The 23,385-nt window shown below is 38.4% G+C and overlaps 1 protein-coding gene across 6 annotated transcripts in view; it reads right to left on the bottom strand.

The window, feature by feature from the left end:
* Window positions 1-23,385, bottom strand: part of ABCC4 (ATP binding cassette subfamily C member 4 (PEL blood group)) — a 274,730-nt gene that overhangs the window by 123,405 nt on the left and 127,940 nt on the right. For 5 of the 6 annotated variants that reach the window (XM_087435918.1, XM_087435921.1, XM_087435919.1 and 2 more), the window contains 2 exons: window positions 23,277-23,371; window positions 20,861-21,007 (listed from right to left, as the gene is read on the bottom strand). In XM_087435918.1, coding sequence (XP_087292044.1) covers window positions 20,861-21,007; window positions 23,277-23,371 — 242 coding nt within the window. The remainder of the gene's footprint in view (window positions 1-20,860; window positions 21,008-23,276; window positions 23,372-23,385) is intronic. The other variant, XM_087435920.1, reaches the window with a different exon arrangement.

The following is a 23,385-nucleotide window of genomic DNA, read 5'->3' as shown; positions in this document are numbered from 1 at the left end:
CACCAAGTGCTGTGTTGTTTTTGCTCCCAGGAAGGACTTGAATGCCAAAGAACAGCTCACTACGATACCACGATCCCACCTTATCTCTTATAACACCAAATACTATATATTTCAGAGCTAACATTTTCCTAACGTATGATCAGTTACAAAATTACAGAAACCTTATTTTAAAAGTCCTGGCAATGTCCCGGTGAAAGTCTCTGAAAAACTGAGGGCCATAAGGAGGACGCTAAAGTGATCATCTAGTTCTCAGAAACAGTAACCTTTCCTACAGATGAAAGATCCACACACCCCCATTCTGGGACTAATTCATTTTCAAATGCAAAATCCTCCAGAAAAATGATAAAAGCAAGAAAGCTCATGTAAAAGTTGAGGAAGGTGAAGACCAAAGAATTTCAAATATTTCTTACTCTCATATTTGTAAATCAAATTAAAATTTAGGTATCAACACACATATTCAGATACACATATCCACCCATTATATACATATTGTAACACTTGTTTTATAGGATGGATTGTCCAGGTCATGCAAATTTTCTTAATTTTTGAAACTACTTCTGATTAATATGATGTCCACATTAATTTCATAGGAAGTAACTGTGCTAAACATAATTTAATCTTTACCTGAAGAGCCACCATTATTGTGTAAAATATTATAATACATTGGAATGGGTGACATGCCTTTAGAAAAGGCCCATGGAGAATTTAAATACAGTACCTGGTTACCTTATGCAAAATTCCCAGCACACTGACATATGGAGATGCTTAATAAATGTGGAGTTAGAATCTGCATGCTGATTAATGATTTGGGGCAATGGGGTTCTTTAATTTTCAATTACAGGCAGCATATCTCTATGGTTCCCACAGAAAAACTAACGCGGACAATAACAAGGGGACTGAGCACGAAGGTAAAGAAGAGCACGGAGCTGCTGTGTACAGGCTCGAGAGGAATAAGAGACTGCAGCAGATTTCTTGTTGCTTTGTTGCTATCAAAGATGAAATGAGACAATGCACGTGACAGTATTTTGGTAAGTTTAAACCGTCAAATTTACGATGCTATAAAATGACAAGACATAGGGCAATATTCCAAATTTATCATACTCCAGGCTGATCTTCAATTTGATAGGGAACTATATTAACTGCCAACAGATGAAACCTCCGTCATGCAACAGATCTCTAAAACATTAGGGAGTGTATGGAAAGTAATACCATCATAAAAATCCTCTGAAGTCTTTACAAACAACCTATTTTTGGTTTTCTTAAGCTTTTATCAAATTATTTCTAAGCAAGTACTGCAGGATGATAGAATCATTGAACTTCAGAGCCCAAGGCCTCTCAGACATTATCGAGGTTGAATACTAAGACCCTGGACTAGTTAGCTGCTCCCTGCCTAACTACTAACACAACTACTTGGCAGATGTTAAACTCACAAGCACTCTGTCTTCACTTAGGTCTCTCCACCCAAAACTATACATTTCTTCATATACCTCAATGCTATTACACACAGCCAGTAATTTATGCCATTTAAGTTCTTAGTTCGTTAACGTCAATTAGGCAGTATTGATAAAAGAGTTGTATTTCTTCTGTTGAGTTTATTATTCCTTTAACTGCTTTAAAAATATAATCTATGGTTTATAAGAACTAACCGGGAATCTCATTTTCCTCCCAGGCTGCTTTAACCATATTTTGCGCAAGAGGAAGTTGTGAAGTATCAGGACGTCCATCTGATAGAAATGCAGAAGGATTGCCCAGAATTAAGTGGAGTGAACAAACCACGAAATGTCTCTACAAAACATCCCATGAATAAAATTTGAAGGCTTGACAATCTAAAATTGCCTTAGGTCAACTTTAACTTTCACTTGTGAAATTTGTCATTTTTCATGCTTTTTGAAAAAGGGGAATACATAGAATTTCTACATTTTGACCAGTATATAGCATTTTTTAAAAAATAATAAGATACTGCTACTCCTAAGAAGTATATCCACTTCCCTGGAATAATTCCAATGTTCCATTTAAATAGAACTTATTTTATAAAATTTCAAACTGTCTTTCCTTAATTACACAATAGACTTCTGCAATAAACTTCAGCCGTATCCTTTTCAAACAAAAAGTAAACCAGATGTTTGGTACATATATGCAAAATTGAGCTCTCATTGTGAAACCAAATTAAATTAAAATGAACTCCAGAATGAAGCTAAGCCCCGATGAAAACAAAAACAAAACAACAAGCAAACAGTCCAAAAACACGCTGTTGATTTTGTTTTGTGGCTTGTTAGTTTCGGTCATTTATCTATTTTTCCTCGCATCTGGAAAAACACAGGCACCCTTCCCCATCTTCTCCCACTATTTTATCAAAATTAGCATATTCATTCGGATTTTGGAAAGGGGGGGCAAAAAAATACCCCCAAAATTTTATCATGTCACTTAATCAAAAATCAATGTCAGCTATTTGCTAGGCACTGTTTTAAACGCTTTACGTATATTAATTCTCACATGCATAAAAATCGTTAGGGCTATTACTGTACAATCATCCTCACTGAACAGATAAAGTTGAGGCAAAAAGAGGTTAAGTAACTCGGCAAAGATCTGTCAGGGGCAGGGCTGGGATTCACATTCTGGTGGGCTGATTCCCAAGTCTGTTCTCTCTACCACTGGGCACCACGGATCCCGAATTACACAGTGGTTCAAAACCACTGTTGGAAAATAAAAGAAAACAACTCAATTTGGTATTGGTAAAGTCAAAGTTCACTTTATTTGCTGGTTAACTTTCAAACTTTAAATTTCACATCTCTTTAATAGAATCCAATAATAGAGGTCTTATGCTGGTGTGACAATCTAACTAAAAATAAGTCTGCCTCTCTCTCTCTCACACACATACACACCACTCACATCAATGCTGCTGAAGATAACTATGCTTCAATCCAGAGGATCTTCTCTACGAGAGTGAAGAGATTGGCACAGCTATTCCAAAGCTGTGTAATTGGGACATCAAGACATCTCAGCCCACAGCTCAACTCCCTTTCCAATAATAGTTTAAAAATGTCTACTGATGACAAATTTCTCCCTCATCTGGCACCAAATAAAAAAGAGACATATGAATTAAGGACAGAGAAAAGATGAGCTATATCTTTTCAAACTTGAGTAACTCTGAATACCAAGAACCAAGGGAAGACGACACACCTGAAGGCCAGGTCAGTTAAGCATTAAACTCCTACAGTGTCTCGCTTGTGAAAGATGTGAGTAGTTAGAAAATTTGGCATCGAGGGAAATTAAAGTTTCTTCCTTCAACTTTTAGAATTCCCTAATGTATGAGTTAAATCTATTCACCTGGTTTAAGACTTGACAATTCGTTAGTAAACAGCAGCATATCTGATGGCATGATAAACTGACAATTGTCTGGATTACACAGGTGCTCCATTTTATTACTCTGGCTATTTATGTCAACAGCTATTTATTTAATCCCGAAGTCAAGGAAGAATAATTTTCTAGTAACACTGATTACTCATCATCTTGACATATGTGTTTCTTTTCCCTCCACTTACAGGGCTATGTCAAGACAAACAGTTAAAAAGTCGGCACCAATAAGAAATACACGTCTACAATACAGCTCATTGGTGGAACTCATTAAACCACATTTGACTCCCTTTTCATTTTTATGCTAAGTAAACGGGGGAATATAGAGAAGATTTATATTAGCGTGAGATATAATTTTAAGATGTTACTACCATTTTATTCTCAAAAAAGAGAATAATAAATTTATAGTTCCCCCAAAGGAAAGAAATTTTATGAACCCCAGGCCATTGACAACAACAGGAGAAAAAAGAAAAAGATTCTAAAAATAATGACTACTGGAGAGGAGTCAAGATGGCGGCGTAGGCAGACTTGGAACTCACCTCCTCCCGTGGACACAGACAATTTACAACTACTCGTGGAAAAATTACCCCTGAGACAGAACTGAAAACTGGATGAGAGGAACTCCTGCAACAACGGACAATCCTAACTGAGGTGGAAGAGGCAGAGACTCCCTTCTGGAGAGGAAAAACGCCGCCTTCACAAGCCGCCAGCTTCACGGCCGCCGGGAGCAGCTCACAGGTACGCAGCCTCCCTGGAGGCGCGGGGCCCTGAGCCGGGGAGCGCCCCCGCTGTGGGCATTTTGTGGACCCAGCACAATCGAGACCAGCGGCATAATATCTGACTGTGCCTGCTACTAAAACGCTGGGGAGCACCCCCAGAAAACCCGGTTCACAAAGAAACTAAAACTGGCTCTTAAAGGGCCCGCGCGCAAACTCACCCGTTTCAGGAAGCACCCTAAAATCACCAGAAAGAAAGGGGTACAGTGCTTTGGTGACAAGAGACTCACCTAATAGGCCCTGAGTGCATCTCGGTGAGGGGTGAGACCTCTCCAGGGACTGGGACATTGGCGGCGGCCATTGTTGTGCCCTGGTGTGAGCGGGCTGACACAGACGCCATTGGAGTTCTCCCTGAGGCCTGCTAGCCCAGGGTCTGCTCCACCCACCCGCTAGAGCACCGATTTAATCCAGCTCAGCCAGGGCAGGCAGCCCACCCTAGAGACTGGCCCCACGCAACAACAAGCCCTCAGGCAACTTGTGGGCCTACATAGATTGGTGACTGGATTCTCTGCAGCCTGGCAACTGAGCCGACTTGAGCAGGGCAGGGTGGGCACAAGGAGCAGGTGGAGAGTGTGGGGCGGTGGTGGAGTGTGTGGGACTCCCGCCGTGAAGAGACTGGGTCCGCTTGGGGAGGTCGGGGCGCTCATACGGGGCAGGACTGTGTTGACTGTGTGTGTGGACCTGTGGGCGGCAGGGCTTCTCAGCCGCAGAAGACTTGTGCTTCTCAAAGACCCACATAGGAGGTTTGCTCCACCTTCCAAAACCTGAAACAATTGGGTGCTCCTGTGCCTGAGGCCAGCCCCACCCAGCTGCAATCCTCAGAGAGCTGACAAGAGACCTAATAGGCTAGAGGCTTACAGCAATTGTAAGGCCCTGAGCCTAAAAACCTGCCACGGTGGGGGCCTACTCACTTAAAAGAAATACTGCAACACAAATGTGGTATTAGAACTTGCAGCCAACTGTGCTGGGGATCCCCACACCTGATAAAGAGACTGAAGGGCCCACAACAACTACAAGCAGCTGAGCATTACAGCAGCTGGCCAGGAGCATAACTCGGCCTCCCTGGGCGCCTACAGGGAGAGCAAACAGGCCACAGCAGAAGGGTACACGTAGCCCACATAGGGGTCACCCCTGGAATATTGAGAACTGAGGGAAGCACACTGGAAGCCTCCTAAGCCATCACTTACACAAGGTCACCTATCCAAGAGCAGGAGACATAGCTGACCTACCTAATACGTAGACACAAGCACAGGGAAAGAGGCAAAATGAAGAGGCAAAAGAATACATTCCAAGTAAGGGAACAGGACAAAACCACAGAAAAGGAACTAAGTGAAACAGAAATGAGCAACCTACCCGACAGAGAGTTCAAACTAAGAGTGTTAAGGATGCTCACTGATCTGGGGAGAAGAATAGATGAACTCAGTGAGAATGTCAACAAAGAAATGGAAGATATAAAAAAGAACCAATCAGAAATGAAGAATACAATACTGGAAATGAAAAATTCATTAGAGGGACTCAAAAGCAGAGTAGAGGATACAGAAGAACGGATCTATGAGCTGGAAGAAAGACTAGAAGAAATTACCCAAGGTGAACAGGTAAAAGAGAAAAGAATTAAAAAGACTGAGGACAGTCTAAGGGACCCCTGGGACAACATCAAGCGCACTAACATCCGTGTTATAGGTGTCACGGAAGGAGAAGAGTGAGACAAGGGGGCAGAGAATCTATTTCAAGAAATAATAGATGAAAACTCCCCTAACCTAAGGAAGGAAACAGACATCCAGGTACAAGAAGCACAGACAGCCCCAAACAAAATAAACCCAAAGAGGCCCACACCAAGACACATCATAATCAAAATGTCCAGAATTAAAGATAAAGAGAGAATCCTAAAAGCCGCAAGAGAATGTCAAGTTACGTACAAAGGAAACCCCATAAGACTATCAGCTGACTTCTCTGCAGAAACCTTACAGGCTAGAAGAGAAAGGCACAATATATTTAAAGTGCTAAAAGGAAAAAACTTACAGCCAAGAATACTCTACCCAGCAAGGTTATCATTCAAAATGGAAGGAGAGATCAAAATTTTCCCAGATAAGCAAAAATTAAAGGAGTTTGTCACCAAGAAACCAGTGCTACAAGAAATGTTAAAGGGACTGATTTAAGGGGAAAAGAAAAGACCACAAATAGGAAAAATTATCTATTTCCATGATTAGAACGTAATGGATACAAATGCACAACAAAGAGGTTAGATATGATATCAAAAACATGAGGGAGGAGGGGAGTTAAAGAGTACAGCTTTCAGACAGAGGTCAAACTAAAGTGACCATCAATTCTGTATAGAAGAAGAAAGGAACAGAGAAGGACTACTAAAACACTGAGAAAAAAAAAAAAAGTTAAAAAATGGCAGTAAGTACATACTTATCAATAGCTACTTTAAACGTCAATGGACTAAATGCTCCAATTAAAAGGCATAGGGTGGCTGACTGGATAAAAAACAAGACCCATATATATGCTGCATACAAGAGACACATTTCAGACCTAAAGACACTCACAAACTGAAAGTGAAGGGATGGAAAAAGATACTCCATGCAAATGGCAATGAAAAGAAAGCTGGGGTAGCAGTACTCATATCAGACAAAATAGACTTTAAAACAAAAACTGTGAAAAGAGACAAAGAAGGGCATTACATAATGATCAAGGGAACAATCCAACAAGAGGATATAACACTTGTAAATATCTACGCACCCAATGTAGGTGCACCTAAATATATAAAGCAATTATTAACAGACATAAAAACAGAAATAGACAGTAACACAATAATAGTAGGGGACTTGAACACTCCACTTACACCAACGGATAGATCATCCAAACAGAAGATCAATAAGGAAACATTGGTCTTAAACGACACACTACAACAGATGGACCTAGTAGATATATACAGAGCATTCCATCCAAAAACCGAAGAATACACGTTCTTTTCAAAGGCACATGGAACATTCTCCAGGATTGATCACATATTAGGCCACAAAACAAGTCTCCATAAATTTAAGAAGATTGAAATAATACCAAGCATCTTTTCTGACCACAATGGTATGAAACTAGAAATCAACTATAGGAAGAAAATCAGAAAAGCCATTAAAAAGAGATTAAACAAAATGCTACTGAACAACGACTGGGTTAACAAAGAAATCAAAGAAGAAATCAAAAAATACCTGGAGACAAATGAAAATGAAAATACGACATGCCAGAATTTATGGGATACAGCAAAAGCGGTTCTAAGAGGGAAGTTTATAGCGATACAGGCCTATCTCAACAAACAAGAAAAATCTCAAATAAACAATCTAACAATGCACCTGAAGGGACTGGAAAAAGAAGAACAAACAAAGCCCAAAATCAGTAGAAGAAGGGAAATAATAAAAATCAGAGCAGAAATAAATGAAATAGAGACCAAAAAAATAGAAAAATTAATAAAACCAAGAGCTGGTTCTTTGAAAAGATCAACAAAATTGACAAACCTTTAGCTAGACTCACCAAGAAAAAAAGAGAGAAGGCACAAATAAGTAAAATCAGAAATGAAAGAGGAGAGGTTACAACAGACACCTCAGAAATACAAAAGATTATAAGAGAATACTATGAAAAGCTATATGCCAACCAATTCGACAATCTGGAAGAAATGGATAAATTCTTAGAATCATACAACCTTCCAAAACTGGATCAAGAAGAAGTAGAGAATTTGACTAGACCAATCACCAGTAAGGAGATCGAAACAGTAATCACTAACCTCCCCAAAAATACAAGTCCAGGACCAAACGGCTTCCCTGGTGAATTCTACCACACATTCAAAGAAGACTTAATACCTATCCTTCTCAAACTCTTCCAAAAAATTGAGGAGGGGGGGAAGCTCCCTAACTCATTCTACGAAGCTGACATTACCCTGATACCAAAACCAGAAAAGGACAACACAAAAAAAGAAAATTACAGGCCAATATCACTGATGAACATCGATGCAAAAATCCTCAATAAAATACTAGCAAATCGCATACAACAATACGTTAAAAAGATTATACACCATGATCAAGTGGGATTTATTCCAGGGACGCAGGGATGGTTTAACATTCGCAAATCAATCAACGTAATACACCACATTAATAAAATGAAGAATAAAAATCACATGATCATCTCAATAGATGCAGAGAAAGCATTTGACAAGATACAGCATCCATTTATGATAAAAACTCTGAATAAAATGGGTATAGAAGGAAAGTACCTCAACATAATAAAGACCATATATGAGAAACCCACAGCTAATATCATCCTCAATGGTGAAAAACTGAAAGCCATCCCTCTAAGAACAGGAACCAGACAAGGATGCCCACTGTCACCACTCCTATTTAACATAGTACTGGAAGTCCTAGCCAGAGCAATCAGGCAAGAGAAAGAAATAAAAGGGATCCAAATTGGAAAGGAAGAAGTGAAACTGTCACTATTTGCAGATGACATGATTTTATATATAGAAAACCCTAAAGAATCCACCAGAAAACTTTTAGAAGTAATAAACGAATATGGTAAAGTTGCAGGATACAAAATCAACATACAAAAATCAGTTGCATTTCTGTACACTAACAACGAAGTAGCAGAAAGAGAAATTAAGACTACCATCCCATTTACAATTGCAACAAAAAGAATAAAATACCTAGGAATAAACTTAACCAAAGAGGTGAAAGATCTGGACACCGAAAACTATAAAACATTTCTGAAAGAAATTGAAGAAGACACAAAGAAATGGAAAGATATTCCGTGCTCTTGGATTGGAAGAATTAACATAGTTAAGATGTCCATACTTCCTAAAGCCATCTATAGATTCAATGCAATCCCTATCAAAGTTCCAACAACATTTTTCACAGAAATAGAACAAAGAATCCTAAAATTTATATGGAACAACAAAAGACCCCGAATAGCTAAAGGAATCCTGAGAAAAAAGAACAAAGCTGGAGGTGTCACACTCCCTGATTTCAAAATATACTACAAAGCTGTAGTAACCAAAACAGCATGGTACTGGCACAAAAACAGACACACAGATCAATGGAATAGAATCGAAAGCCCAGAAATAAACCCACACATCTATGGACAGCTAATCTTTGACAAAGGAGCTAAGAACATACAATGGGGAAAAGAAAGTCTCTTCAACAAATGGTGTTGGGAAAACTGGATAGCCATATGCAAAAAAATGAAAGTAGACCCTTACCTTACACCATACACAAAAATTAACTCCAAATGGATTAAAGACTTGAATGTAAGACCTGAAACTGTGAAACTTCTAGAAGAAAACATAGGCAGTACGCTCTTTGACATCAGTCTTAGCAACATCTTCTCAAACACCACGTCTGACCGGGCAAGAGAAACAATAGAAACAATAAACAAATGGGACTACATCAAACTAAAAAGCTTCTGCACAGCAAAGGAAACCATCAACAAAATGAAAAGACAACCTAACAATTGGGAGAAGATATTTGCAAACCATACTTCTGACAAGGGCTTAATGTCCAAAATATATAAAGAACTCATGCATCTTACCAACAAAAAAACTACCAACCCAATTAAAAAATGGGCAAATGACCTGAACAGACATTTCTCCAAAGAAGATATACAGATGGCCAACAGACACATGAAAAGATGTTCAAAATCATTAACTATCAGGGAAATGCAAATCAAAACTACAATGAGATATCACCTGACGCCCGTCAGAATGGCTATAATTAACAAGACAGGAAACAACATGTGTTGGAGAGGATGTGGAGAGAAGGGAACTCTCATACACTGCTGGTGGGAGTGCAAACTGGTGCAGCCACTATGGAAAACAGTATGGAGATTCCTCAAAAAATCAAGGATAGAACTACCATATGATCCAGCCATCCCACTGCTGGGTATTTATCCAAAGAACTTGAAAACACCAATTTGTAAAGGTACATGCACCCATGTGTTCATTGCAGCGTTATTCACAATAGCCAAGACTTGGAAGCAACCTAAGTGCCCATCAAGGGACGAATGGATAAAGAAGCTGTGGTATATATACACAATGGAATACTACTCAGCCATAAGAAACGATGAAATCCAGCCATTTGTGACAACATGGATGGACATTGAGGGTATAATGCAAAGTGCAATAAGTCAGCAGGAGAAGGTCAAATACCACATGATTTCCTTCATTAAGTAGTAGATAATAACAACAATAAACAAACACATAGGGACAGAGATTGGATTGGTGGTTACCAGAGGGGAAGGGGGGAGGGAGGAGGGTGAAAGGGATAATTCGGTACATGTGTGTGGTGATGGGTTGTAATTAGTATTTGGGTGGTGAACATGATGTAATCTATGCAGAAATAGAAGTATAATGATGTACACCTGAAATTTTTACAATGTTATAAACCAATGTTACTGCAATAAACAAAAAATTTAAAAAAAAATAAAAAATAAAATAAAAAATAAAAAAAAATATTATCTAACAGTAGCTCATGCTTCTTCTGTGGGACATAATTTTTTTTAACCTTTCAAAGTTTACTTTTTTCCTCAAGCTTTATTGAGGTATAATTGACAAATAAAATTGGAATATATTTAAAGTGTAAAAAAAAAATAAAAATAAAAATAATGACTACTTACAAGAAAGCAACCATTTCCTTCTGAATCTATTTTTAAATATTTGAAAGTAATGAATAAAATTAATCTATGATTCTATGTCTCAAAGCACTGGTACTGATCTAAATATATGGAATCATATAGGTGAGAAAATATATTTAAGGACAAATTCACATACACTGCAGTATCTGTTCAAATATCTTTGTGCAGAACAAAAAGAAGTGGGGGCATTGCTTTTCTTACCACACCCTCAACATGTCTATACTTTTTGATCATATGCTTCAATCAAAGAGTGAAGGATGAGATCTGTCACTGAATCAAAAGAACACTTCTAAAAACTTCCACTTGAAGTTCAGAGAGAAATCATTAACTAATTATTGACTTAAACACCCCCAAATCAGGGACGTAGGCTGAAAATCAACCAGGGCAGATTCACTGGTTTCTACTGATCTATTAACAACACGTCGCTCTATCGCTCCACTTTCTACCAACAGCAGACCCGGAGGCAAGATGTTCCTATCATGCGGAGCATGACTGTATTTGGAATAACGTCTGGATTAAGATTCTTAAACACATAACAAGTCTAAAATAGACTTTCCAGGTGTTCAAGAGGTTGAAACATTCCCCATGTGATACAATCTACTAAAATGCAAATGCAAAAAAGAAATGAAAGGAAAATATTTCCAGAACAGAGAACTTGATTTTACGATAGCTTTCCATTTAACCACAGTATTTTAATAAACTTCCACTCAAAGTATACTTTGAAGCTTGTCGTGTTTCCTTTAGATATAAAAAGAATCTACTTAGATGAGGGGGAAATTTCTTAAAAGATTAATCCCAGTTACCAAGAATGAGAAGACCATTCAACAGAGCACAGTTGATTTCATGATAACAATACTTATGGGGAAAACGTCACTGCTTATGTTCTACCTACTGTCAAAGCATTTGTAACACACTTCTAAAAAGCCCAAAGAGAAGCATGTGTAGATACTTATAAAGGGCAACAGTGGAAATGCTGGCTTCTCTCTCCTTTCTCTAACACGCTTTTCGGAGATGAGCCCTAGCACCCAAACTGTTCCTGGTAAGTCAGAAAAGCATTTGAGTAGTCAAGAGTCTGGTTAGAAACTGGGTTGAGTTTGCTGTAAGCTAAGAGATTGTGATCTTAAATAAAGAATCACTTACTTTTGCTTCCTAAATTCCTCTCATACTCCCACTGGTGTGACTTCATTTTGAAAACAATTCGTCTTGAAGTTTCACGAGAACAGTTTTTGGAAGTTTTATGAAATCAAGGCCAATCACTTACGTAATTGATATGGAAAATAAATACACCATAGGGCTACATTTGTGTGTGTGTGTTGTGTATATACATGAATCAAGATCTCCGTTCTATAGCTGTATTAAATTCTGAATCTGTATCTTTTCTATATGGAATCACAGAATACTGACAATGGATCATTTGTTCATTTTTTTGAAACAATCCACTGTCTGCAATTATTTAAGTTTGTAAATGCCTTGAAGACAGGGTCTTTTTGTCCCAAAGCTTGGTACCACAACTGACAACTAGTAGATAACCAATAAATGCTTGATGAGTGAAAAAGCCCCCTCTCTTCACCTATTAGAAACCTGAGGCCAAGAGAAGTAAAGTGACTGGCATAGCTATTCCAAAGCTATGTTTCCAGCAGAACTGGGACATCGCAACATCTCAATCTACATCTCAATTCCCTGTCCAATAATAGAGTTAAAATGTCTACTGATGTTTTAAATTTTTATTTATTTATTTATTTTCCCCCCCAAAGCCCCAGTAGATAGTTGTATGTCATAGTTGCACATCCTTCTAGTTGCTGTATGTGGGATGTGGCCTCAGCAGGGCCAGAGAAGCGGTGCGTCGGTGCGCGCCCGGGATCTGAACCCGGGCTGCCAGCAGCAGAGTGCGCGCACTTAACTGCTAAGCCACGGGGCTGGCCCCTCTACTGATGTTTTAAAATGGATTAATTCCTCCTTTTACTTAAGGGCATGTAGTTTAAACGGTAAAACGATAAGGTACCAAATATTTAACCCACAGAGCGCCAACATTCATCTTCAGTGTGCAATTAAATCCCAAGGAAATGTATTAGGTGTTTGACAGTTTCATGTCCTTAATTGGTACCCAACAGGGGAACTTGGAACCTTGCAGAGTCTGGTTCCAGGAACTTCCAAAGAACCAATATATGTGGTTTTCTCTTCATGTCATCACATACCAGAAACAAAGTCCACGACAAATAATCTATTCTACTTAGTAGAATCTATCAAATTCTACTCTGGAACAAAAAATACAGGAAAGAGTTCAAATTTGTTAAGACAGAAAAGCTCAAATTCAACTTCAACACTGTGAAGTTCCATTGTTCTTTACGGGCGTGGCGTGGAGAGATGCAAATAACACTTCTAAAACCATCCCTTCTTTCATCCAGCCAACAAATATTTACCCATCAGCTACAATGTGTCCAATCCTGGCTTCAGAAGATTTCCCAGTAATACAATAGATATGTCCTATGAGGGCAGAGAGCCCAAGGCTAAGAGGAGACAGGCAGTCAACACCTAATGACCTAAATTATAATTCAGCTGAAATTGTGACAAGTACTATAAAGATGTGATTAAAAACACAACCAAATTTTCAACTCTATGTGAAATAAAATGTAACAGGTTCAATGTTGCAAATATCTGGATTTTTCCCCGTTTTCTTTACGGCAAAATAAATAATAATAATATTTAAAATAAAGGAGGCAGGGAAGAAATGGTAACAGAAGACAACTCCAGTTGTAAAATGAAAATCAAAGTTCACCTCATGGTCTTATAGGAGAGCTTCAAAATCAAATCTTTGAGGGGAAGCACTTGGCCTTAGCAAGTGTACAGACTCGCAATCCAGCAAATCCCTATCGATTCCCACTTAGTGTCAGAAGACTAAGCTTTATATATTTTAGGCTCTCAGTAATATACTTATCAATATTTATTCATGTTGAAACTGGCAGAAATACTATTCCAGTTTCTCTTGAAATGGTTATACCAAAGCAATGAACTACGTCATAAAGACATTTTGATGCGTTTTCTGACTGTCACAAAAAGCTAAAATGTTGAAGTAATAATTGGGGGGAGACTTCTAGATGACAGTATTTGAATTACTATAAATTATATTATTTATAATTTTTGTTATTTATAAAATCATTTAATTTATAAATTATAAATTACTATAAATCACACATCCCATATAATGCCAAATTACTGAGCATACTAACACCAGAAATTGGGGTATACCAGTGAAGTCATGAGTAGCAAAGAGCCCCCAGCTCTAAGTTCTAAGACAACACAGATATCAAACCAGTAAAAACTCAGGAGTTTGGGGGCATTAACATCATAGCCACAAATATTAGGATGAAGTAGAGAGCTTATACATGAGATATGTATCACTATATTCACTATTGGAAAATAAAAAAACACAAGTGAAATATCATCCTTCCATTTTCCTGAGATATTACATGATTACCACTTTGAACAAGACACAAGCTTCCCAAATCTTACCTTTTTAACATTTTTATTGGATAACCACAAACACAGTCTTACTCAGCTGCCAGTATTTCCATATATGATTATTATGAGAAAAAAACACGAATAAAGAGTAATCAGAACATTCTGATAGATTAAAAATGTAGACCTAAATGGTGCAATATTTACCAGCTGTAGACAAGTGCTATAACAATCACCTTTATAGAGATTACTGACAAAATAACAATAGTAATCAAATATATACAACTATGTAACTATTTAAACTAGTAACAAAGGCTTTTATGATACTATTAGCGTAAATGAGCAACTCCCATAAAAATATGACTTAATATCACCCTGATAAGGGTTTAAGTACATATAACCATTGTTATGTGAAAAAACATTATTTTTAATATGTGACAACCCGATAGGATTTAATTACCACACCTACTTCAAACTATTAGCTGTTTCATTCAAACCTGAAAAAATAATATTTATGTGGCTATTGAGAATCATTATGATTGATGCAATCTTTTGTGTTAGTCCCTTTATAGTCACTTGCATTTGTTATTACTAACAAGGAAAAATGAAAGAGGAAATGTGTGTTTTTGTTTTGCAACAAAGCTTTTCTGATGATGACTAACTTCTTCCTTTGAACACAAAAAGCCTCTTTAACTAATGTACATACAAATATGTTCTTTACAATGTGCACTAAGCAAGGAAAGGAAGAAAAAAAAAGCCTGTGGGACTTCAGCCAGAATTAAAAGCAACGTAGGCAAGATGAGTACATGAAAGCCGTCAGGACAGTTGTTATTCTTATTCTCGATTTCTTACAGCTCAATTGCTCTCAAGGAAGAAAAATCATAGTTTCTTTTAACCATATCCACAACAGATCTCACTTGAAAGGAAACATAGCGAATGATTTGGCATGAATGGGCATATTACCCATTTTCCAGCCTCACTACTGAATATTTATGTCGGTGACGAATGATGACACTGGTGAAATATTTTAACATGAAGCCTTGCCTTGTGAATCGTCTGAATGATGCTGTGTCAAAACACCCACCATAAATCAGAGGTTTTAGGACCAGTATTTCTTGTTCTAACATGCTACCTGCTCAGCAGAATCACTTGTGTGAACAGGCATAGATTAACGTGTGCTAAGCAGAGCCATCTCACCTCCTAACTTATAGAGCTATAATTTAACAAGCCTATTATCGTCAAGGTAATTTTGACAGTGCTAAAATATTATACTTGTTAAAAATATGCATTTAGCACTAACTCCAGTGGTCATCGGAACTGAATAAACAGATAGGTATCCCTACAATTATCTTTCTTCTCTACTGATGACTGGCAAGGCAGTGGCATGTTGACAATTGATGTTATGAATAGCATAGCAAGACAGTTTCTCTGATAGTACAAAAAGCTCACCATGTTGCTTTTGGCTCACTTTTCATTTCTCCACGAGTTATTCAGCAACTTGTGCTGGATGCTAAGGAGCATCAAGTAACAGAACCATAGTTCAAATCTCCACCACCCTCCTCTCCCCAACCCTCAACTCCCACACAATGCACATCCTCATTCAGGATATTTTAGATTTGTGAAATCATCTACAGAGCCTCATTTCCCACTCAATCAAACTAGAAATCCTACTCCTTGGGGCAATTCTAGATTTTCGATTAGGGAAGATACAAGAATATGTCTCAAAGTCTAGTGCTACAGTTCCTCTTCCATATCTCAATCGGCACAGTCCCTTCCACTAGAGAATAAAAATGACAAAAGAAGAAGTTTGTACATTTCTTTCTCTCTTTTTATAGTGCTTTAGCCTTAAGTGAATTTGATGTGTAAAGAGAAAAACAATTTTACTGATTTGTGTTTTTTTTTACACTGGATGCATAAATAAGTGACCCCACACACATACGCATGCACACCCCACTGAAAAAAAGCAGTCATGTGAAATGAACATACTCCACAACCCATATTAACTTTGCGCTTCCCTGAGAGAATAAACAAATACAACACCTACTGACGCCAGCGGCTCAGGTTCTTAAAGCCAAATTAACAAATAGAGAGCAAATAAACAAATATTTATCTGGAATCATTACAGTCAATGCACTCGACCAGGTGTTATGCCATTTTTTTATCACTTGAAAAAATAGGACAACTATCCACTCATCTTGCCTCCAAAACGAAGAGTGAAATTCTAGAGACTTGATAAGAATAAAATGCACCTGCTGACTCTGATGGCATGGAAGAAAATTGAAGAAACTGTGGGGTCATATTGCTCCCTAAACTCATGTTTAGGAAGAAAACAGAAACAGTTCACAGAAGCGACCATAATCTACCATGAGGAACTAAAATACATTTAGTCAAGATGTCGGTGACTGCCTATTCCGGTTACCAGGTAAGGAGTCAATTAAGAAATCCAAGTGACCCTGTTTGAAACGCTAGATATTCCGGGACAACACTGTGAGTAATTCTTTAGTAAAGAGTTTAATGTTTCAAACATAATAAACCACGACAATACTTTTAAAATTCTGTATAAACACTACAAAATACAAAGACCCAAGCTCTAAAAATGAAGTTTCCAAGAAAGCTTTAAAATAAAAACCACCAGGTTTTGCAATAAGGTGCTCTTACATTATATCCCCAAAATAAGGTAGATCATGCTGCCCCCTTGTGCCAGATGTAAAAATAAAATGAATTCAGCCCATGCAAGGAAAACATGATTTACATTTAAAATAGCATCATCTCATAATTTCTGAATGACTTACAGTCATGCGCTGTATAACGACATTTCAGTCAACGATGGACTGCATATATGATGGTGGTCCTATAAGCTTAGTACCATAGAGAACAGGTGTGTAGTAGGCTTTACCATCTAGTTTGTGTAAGTACACTCTGTGATGTTCTCACAATGACGAAATCCCATAACGAGTTTCTCAGAACATATTCCCATCGTGAAGCTACGCGTGACTGTCCTGTTGATTCGGGATTTGTGTTACCCGTGTATTAAGATCTGATAGAACTGAAATGGGGCTAGGATAGAAGACATATGTTGACTAGGAAGTGGCAGATGCAGCAAACAGCACAGGGACACAGACTACATCTGCAAAGGCACTATTCAACTCAAACAAAATGTGTAGGAAATGTCAGGGTCACTGAAAACATGCGGCTCTTTAATAGACGTGCACAATACTGTTACCTAAACACATCAAAGGAGAAAAGGATAAGAAATAGAGATGGGTGAGAGGAAGGAAAAAGAAAAGAAAACTAGCTTTTGCCATTCTAACACCACACACTAGTTGATTCCAATTTTACCCAGATAGCTTAAAATTTACCAGGTTATGAAAGATCAGTAGACAATACGGTATACATTAAACAAACTAATTAAACTTCATGCAATCCAAATTTCATGGGTTCAAAATGGAGAATAAGTCATGCAGCTTGGAGAGCTGGAACTTTCTCAAAAGTCAGCTCTCTGGAATGGATCAACTGCAGTCAGAGAAACTTTGCTATTGAGAAGAAACATGCACTTTCCAGTGTACCCTGCCTTTATCCTTAAATCCAAGTAAGTGAACTTGGGACTTTGGCGGGGCAGTGGTGTTTCAGGACCCTCCACTGAAGGCCTGGTTCTCTGCATAAGTACAAAGCGTCACCCACTGGTTAACAAAATGCATGAGGATCTGGGAGGAAGCATGAGAAGGGAGACAGCACATCTGGCTGTGAGCACCATGAATGAATGTACAAGCCATTTCCAAGATCCAATTCAGGGTCACTGAGAATATTCCAGCACAAGTGGGAAATGGAGATGGGTACAGAAAGGAACTCTGGCAAGACTTCTGCAATTCCAAGCCAGGCTGTGGTTCAGGCAGGTCCAGTGGGCCTCTGCCTCGAGTTTCTAGTTTCTGCACCAGTCACCACTCCAAGTCTAGTTTGCTGGAAACTACACACTGGCAAAAGTCGATCCTGACCCCTGAATTTCCTAAAATCTGGGAAGCTGTCAAGATCTTGAGCCCATAGGAAACCCAGGGACCCCAGTGTCTCCCTGAGAGTATGCTCTGAACAACCAAGTATTGAGAAGACAAAGACATGCTTCCTGATCTCTCCATGCTGCTCAGAGAACACACTCTGTGTGCAACTCAGGGTCGTCACATTATGCAGGGCACTTGTATACATTTAACGTAGATATTCAATGGAACTTAAACATCGAGCATGTCTGCCTCTCTACTCTAGAAGGGAATTGTTTCTTTAATGTTTTTTTTTTTTTGAGGAAGATTGGCCCCATGCTAACATCTGTTCCCAATCTTTCTCTTTTTTCTTTTTTTTCTCCCCGAAGCCCCAGTACATAGTTGTATATATCATAGTTGTAGAGTTGTAGCTCTTCTGTGTGGGACACCAGCTCAACTTGGCTTGATGAGCAGTGAATAGGTCTGCACCCGTGATTGGAACTGGCAAACCCTGGCCCGCTGAAGCGGAACCCGTGAACCTAACCACTATGCCACCAGGCGGGCCCCCATGGGGGGAATTTCTTTACGCATCACATAACCGTTAAAGTACATACAATCAATGATGTCAACTATGAGGCATGATCCATAGCTCTGGCTTGTTCTTCCCATTGTAAAAAGTGCAAAAATTATATCCACATGGAAACTTAAAATCTACCACTTAAAATTTATTTTAGTTAAAAGAAAATGTTTAATCTACCACGAAAAGAGTAAATAACTCATGGCCCCTAAACATTTTGGGCAAACTAGGCCTATCTTTGGAGTACTGAATTTGGTCTTCTATTTTCTTGAAGGACGAAAGTACTACTAATAGATATAGGAGGGGAGGCAAGATAAACACTAGAGTGCTGCTCTAAGATTAGCGACCTCAGAAATTTAGACCTGGTCCCAAATCCTTGAATAATAAATAAATCAGCATGTGGAGAAGCCTACAGGTCATGAACACAAAGAGCCTGGTTAACTGTGGTCACGAGCATTCAGAGGCTGTGATAACAGAAATTCAGGCCCACTTAATGCTCCAAACTTTATGACTGTAGTTTTCCAATTAACTGGCAAACTGGAGTGACTTTACAGCCTTAATAATACATAAGTCCTCTAATTGCTTTCTAACTACAGCTATAAAAAGACTATACACTTGTGTGGGCCTCTGCAGTTTACAATTCCTTGTGCTTCCCAGTGTCTAGACTAAACAACGTTTGTTGAAGAAATCTACACAACATGCTTTCCAGAACAGTCTTATCTAATCCTCACAACAGTCTTGTGAAACAAGAAGGGCAGCAGTGTTAGTTCCATTTCACAGGTGAGGAAGTTCGGAGATATCATGTTGTCATTGTCGCCAAGACTCATTAGGCACTTAGTGTGCTAAGCCTTACTCTAAGCACTGTGAATGGATTAACCTGCTTAATTCCCACAATATCTTAATCAAGTAAGTGTAAAGAGTATACCCATTTTACAGATTCGAAAACTGAGGCAGAGAGGTAACTAGCACACAAGTATTAATATAACTATAACTAACTATTACCATTAGTAATTAGCACCAGGACCGAACCCAGGCAGCTGGCTCCAGAGACCACACTTTTAACCACAACCACCCCCTACTCTGAGATTTGCTTGCCTACCTGTATCTACGTGCTTTAGCTAGTTACATCACAAGGCTAGTGAACGGCCAGGCCAAGGCTACTCCTGTGCTCCCTCCAGCCCACCTCCCTGCCTCGACAGGCCCTGTCGAGTATCACCTACACAAACAAAGCCACCCTGGGCTTCACCACAAGTCTAACCAACTGACCAGGTGGGGACGTATGTTGATGAACTAGCTCTTCACAGGAACCCAGGGCAGGAGGCTACCTTCAGAAGCAAGACAGGTGAAAGGCCTCAAGGCAGAGGCATCAACCACTTGGAAATCACCAGGGAAACTCACTACTAAAGATCCACCTGGCAGGTACAACAAAGCCTCTAATGTGTAAGCAAAAGTCTACTTTAAAACTATCGAGTTAAAAACTTGCATTGAAGAGGATGCTTACATTTCACCAATCTTGGGTTTTAATTAATCTTTCATTACCATTTTAGGTAAACCTCATTGTCAGGGCACGCACAAGAGCTCTGTGGTTTCACAAATGGATGGGGAAGGGAAGAAAGAAACACCCAGGCTGTCTTATGTCAGAGAGATTCCTTGTAAAAAGGTCCTTCCTAAAGGATGGACCTTAATGCTATATAATAGCGTTATGCTATGTAATACAGCCAGTGTTGCAGCAACTAGCCAACCACGTTTAAAGATGTTTGCATTGAAGGTGGGGTGTTTCATATGCCACCCAACAATGGACTCCTAAACCATTCTGCAAAGCGAACATTCATTTATTTTTCCACACACACATAAATTGGAATAAAAGCTTGTATGCCCCCTCTATTCAGATTCTTTCTGGTAGGAGAAATGTATCAGTGAAGCTTTTTGGAGAAAATGAATCAAAACACGCACAGTGATTTTCTTCCAAGCGTCTCCTCCATTTTCAAATACCGAAATGTAATCAGATACTAAATGTGTTAATAAGACATATCCATGGAGAAACTTGGTGTCGGACTTACCTATTGGATTTCTATCAAAGAACAATACCGGAGCTTTCAAAATGGACTCAAACATTCTGTTGTGCAAAGTTTGTGAAGAATTAACAAGGACGTAGAATACCAACAGACATCTTGCTATGCCAAAAATGACGGTAGCTACAGTTAAACCTGAAATAAAGAAATATCACTTAGAGACACAGGATCTCTGCCTTTTCTTCTATGATGCTGAAGCATGTCAGGCAGGTTTATAAAGAAAGTATGTATTTTATTCCATAAAGCATCTGGATTCTATGAGAGTTTAATGCATTCACAAAACATATTTATAAAGAATATAAAATAATTTATTTCTCTCATTAAATAGAAACTACATGGAAAAAAAGAGGTGTAAACTAAAATTTCATTCTATGCTTTCCTAATTCAATTATAAGTTCTATTAAAAACTCAGAAAAAAGACAATTATAAAAAGTAGTTTATCTTCCCTTCTCCATATTCCAAATCTTACTATTTACATGTCCCATGACCTAAAATTATGTTTTGCTACCAGCGTGTGATATTAATAGGAAACAGGAGAAATGAGTTACCATTTCCTTGTAGAAAATGCCCAAGCAACTTTAAAAAATACGAATACCACATTAAGTTGCACGTAGAAAATCCCTTAAATAACTGAATTGCAAGAAAAAACAAATTACCCCTGTGTTCACTGCAGCGTTATTCACAACAGGCAAGACTTGCAAGCAACCTAAGTGCCCATCAAGGGACGAATGGATAAAGAAGATGTGGTATATATACACAATGGAATACTACTCAGCCATAAGAAACGATGAAATCCAGCCATTTGTGACAACATGGATGGACATTTCCGGTATTATGCAAAGCGAAATAAGTCAGAGGGAGAAGGTGAAATTCCGTATGATTTCCTTCATTAAGTAGTAGATAATAACAACAATAAACAAACACATAGAGACAGAGATTGGATTGGTGGTTACCAGAGGGGAAAGGGGGAGGGGGGAGGGCGAAAGGGATAATTCGGCACATGTGTGTGGTGATGGGTTGTAATTAGTATTTGAGTGGTGAACATGATGTAATCTATGCAGAAATAGAAGTATAATGATGTACACCTGAAATTTATACAATGTTATAAACCAATGTTACTGCAATAAATTAAAAAAAAGAAAAAAATCATATTTTACTGTGAGATAATCTAAATGAGCAACTAATCTTTCACTGTTTTATATAAACAAATCATTTTTGAATGAACATAATCATTTAAATTATGTTTCATTAATGACATAAATGAATACCTACTATGCACATAAAAAATAGCTCTCCTAACATCTCTTGAACTCACACTGTTAAACAGAGTGGGGAAAACCTCTATAATAAATATTCCATCAACTACTTTTCCCCCTTCAGATGATACATCACTGTTACTTAAACTCTAAAAGCTGCTCAAATTCCTAAATTCCAGCAGCAGGCATTTTCCTTAGCCTGCCATCCTACATAAACGTAGAACACCACCGTTTTCCTTCTCCCTTTAGGTCTCGCATCGGCCACCAGTTCGGAAGGTAAACAGCTAATGGATTTCTTAGCAAGTGATCAACAAATTAAATACCAAATTTCAGTGAGTGGGTTCTTAACAAAGATAACTCACTCTATCTTCAGAGAAAGCTTGTATGAGCGTTTCCTGCGGGAATATTTAAAATTTTAGATGAGGATTTCCTTTAAAAAGTATGTAATGCTACACACATGCTAAGCACTCTTGTGAAAACAGAGCACTGTGTTAATATCAGTCTGGTGAGCCAAATGTTAAATTAATCACGCAGTTGGGAACGAGATAACATTGTGATCTCGAGGTAAGAAAGAGAAGGAATCCTAATTCCCGGACACTGGATTCTTCCCTGCTTAGCTTCTCTCTTAAGTAATTAGTGAAGCCCAAGAGAGGAGCAGTTTGGTGAAGGGAGCTTTGCATACCTGCAAGGGAATAATGCTTTTATTTGGGGGGCCTGGCTGCCAAAGGATTTCATCCAAGTTCAATAAAAGCCAGGGTTTATTCAGATAGAATTGGAACAATCTGAACCACAGGGTGGGGATCCGTTTCTAATCCCCTTGCCCATCCATATAATAATGTAAGATTTAGCTAAAGCAACCTATTAGAATAGACAATAGCCACATATTTCCAGTGGCTGATTTTCTGAATGCTCAATCCTGGTTTAACTTCCAAAATGCAGTATAGAGCAAATTAAGAGTCTTCATTCAACCTCTTTCTTCTAGTAGATTTTAAAAATAATTATTCTAATTAATTCACAGAGTAAATGCGACTCAGACTCTTAATCTGTTAAGACATTACTGAATTACTCCTGGAAGCCCTAGTTACTCACACAGGCTCATTGTAAGCACCTCCGACTCTCGGATAATAGACCAAATGATTAAACTTTACCTGAATAAATTCCTAAGTACCAGTTAAGATCGAGCGTCTCAGTTACATTTCCTTTTCCATTTACAGTGACGTTCAGGGCGCTTTGCTCATTTGCCCTAAGGAACAAAAG

The sequence above is a fragment of the Ceratotherium simum genome, chromosome 10 (assembly GCF_057802395.1).
Source record: "Ceratotherium simum simum isolate JZ-2026a chromosome 10, ASM5780239v1, whole genome shotgun sequence".
Classification (NCBI taxonomy): Eukaryota; Metazoa; Chordata; class Mammalia; order Perissodactyla; family Rhinocerotidae; genus Ceratotherium; species Ceratotherium simum.
This window is presented reverse-complemented; position numbering and strand designations above follow the sequence as displayed.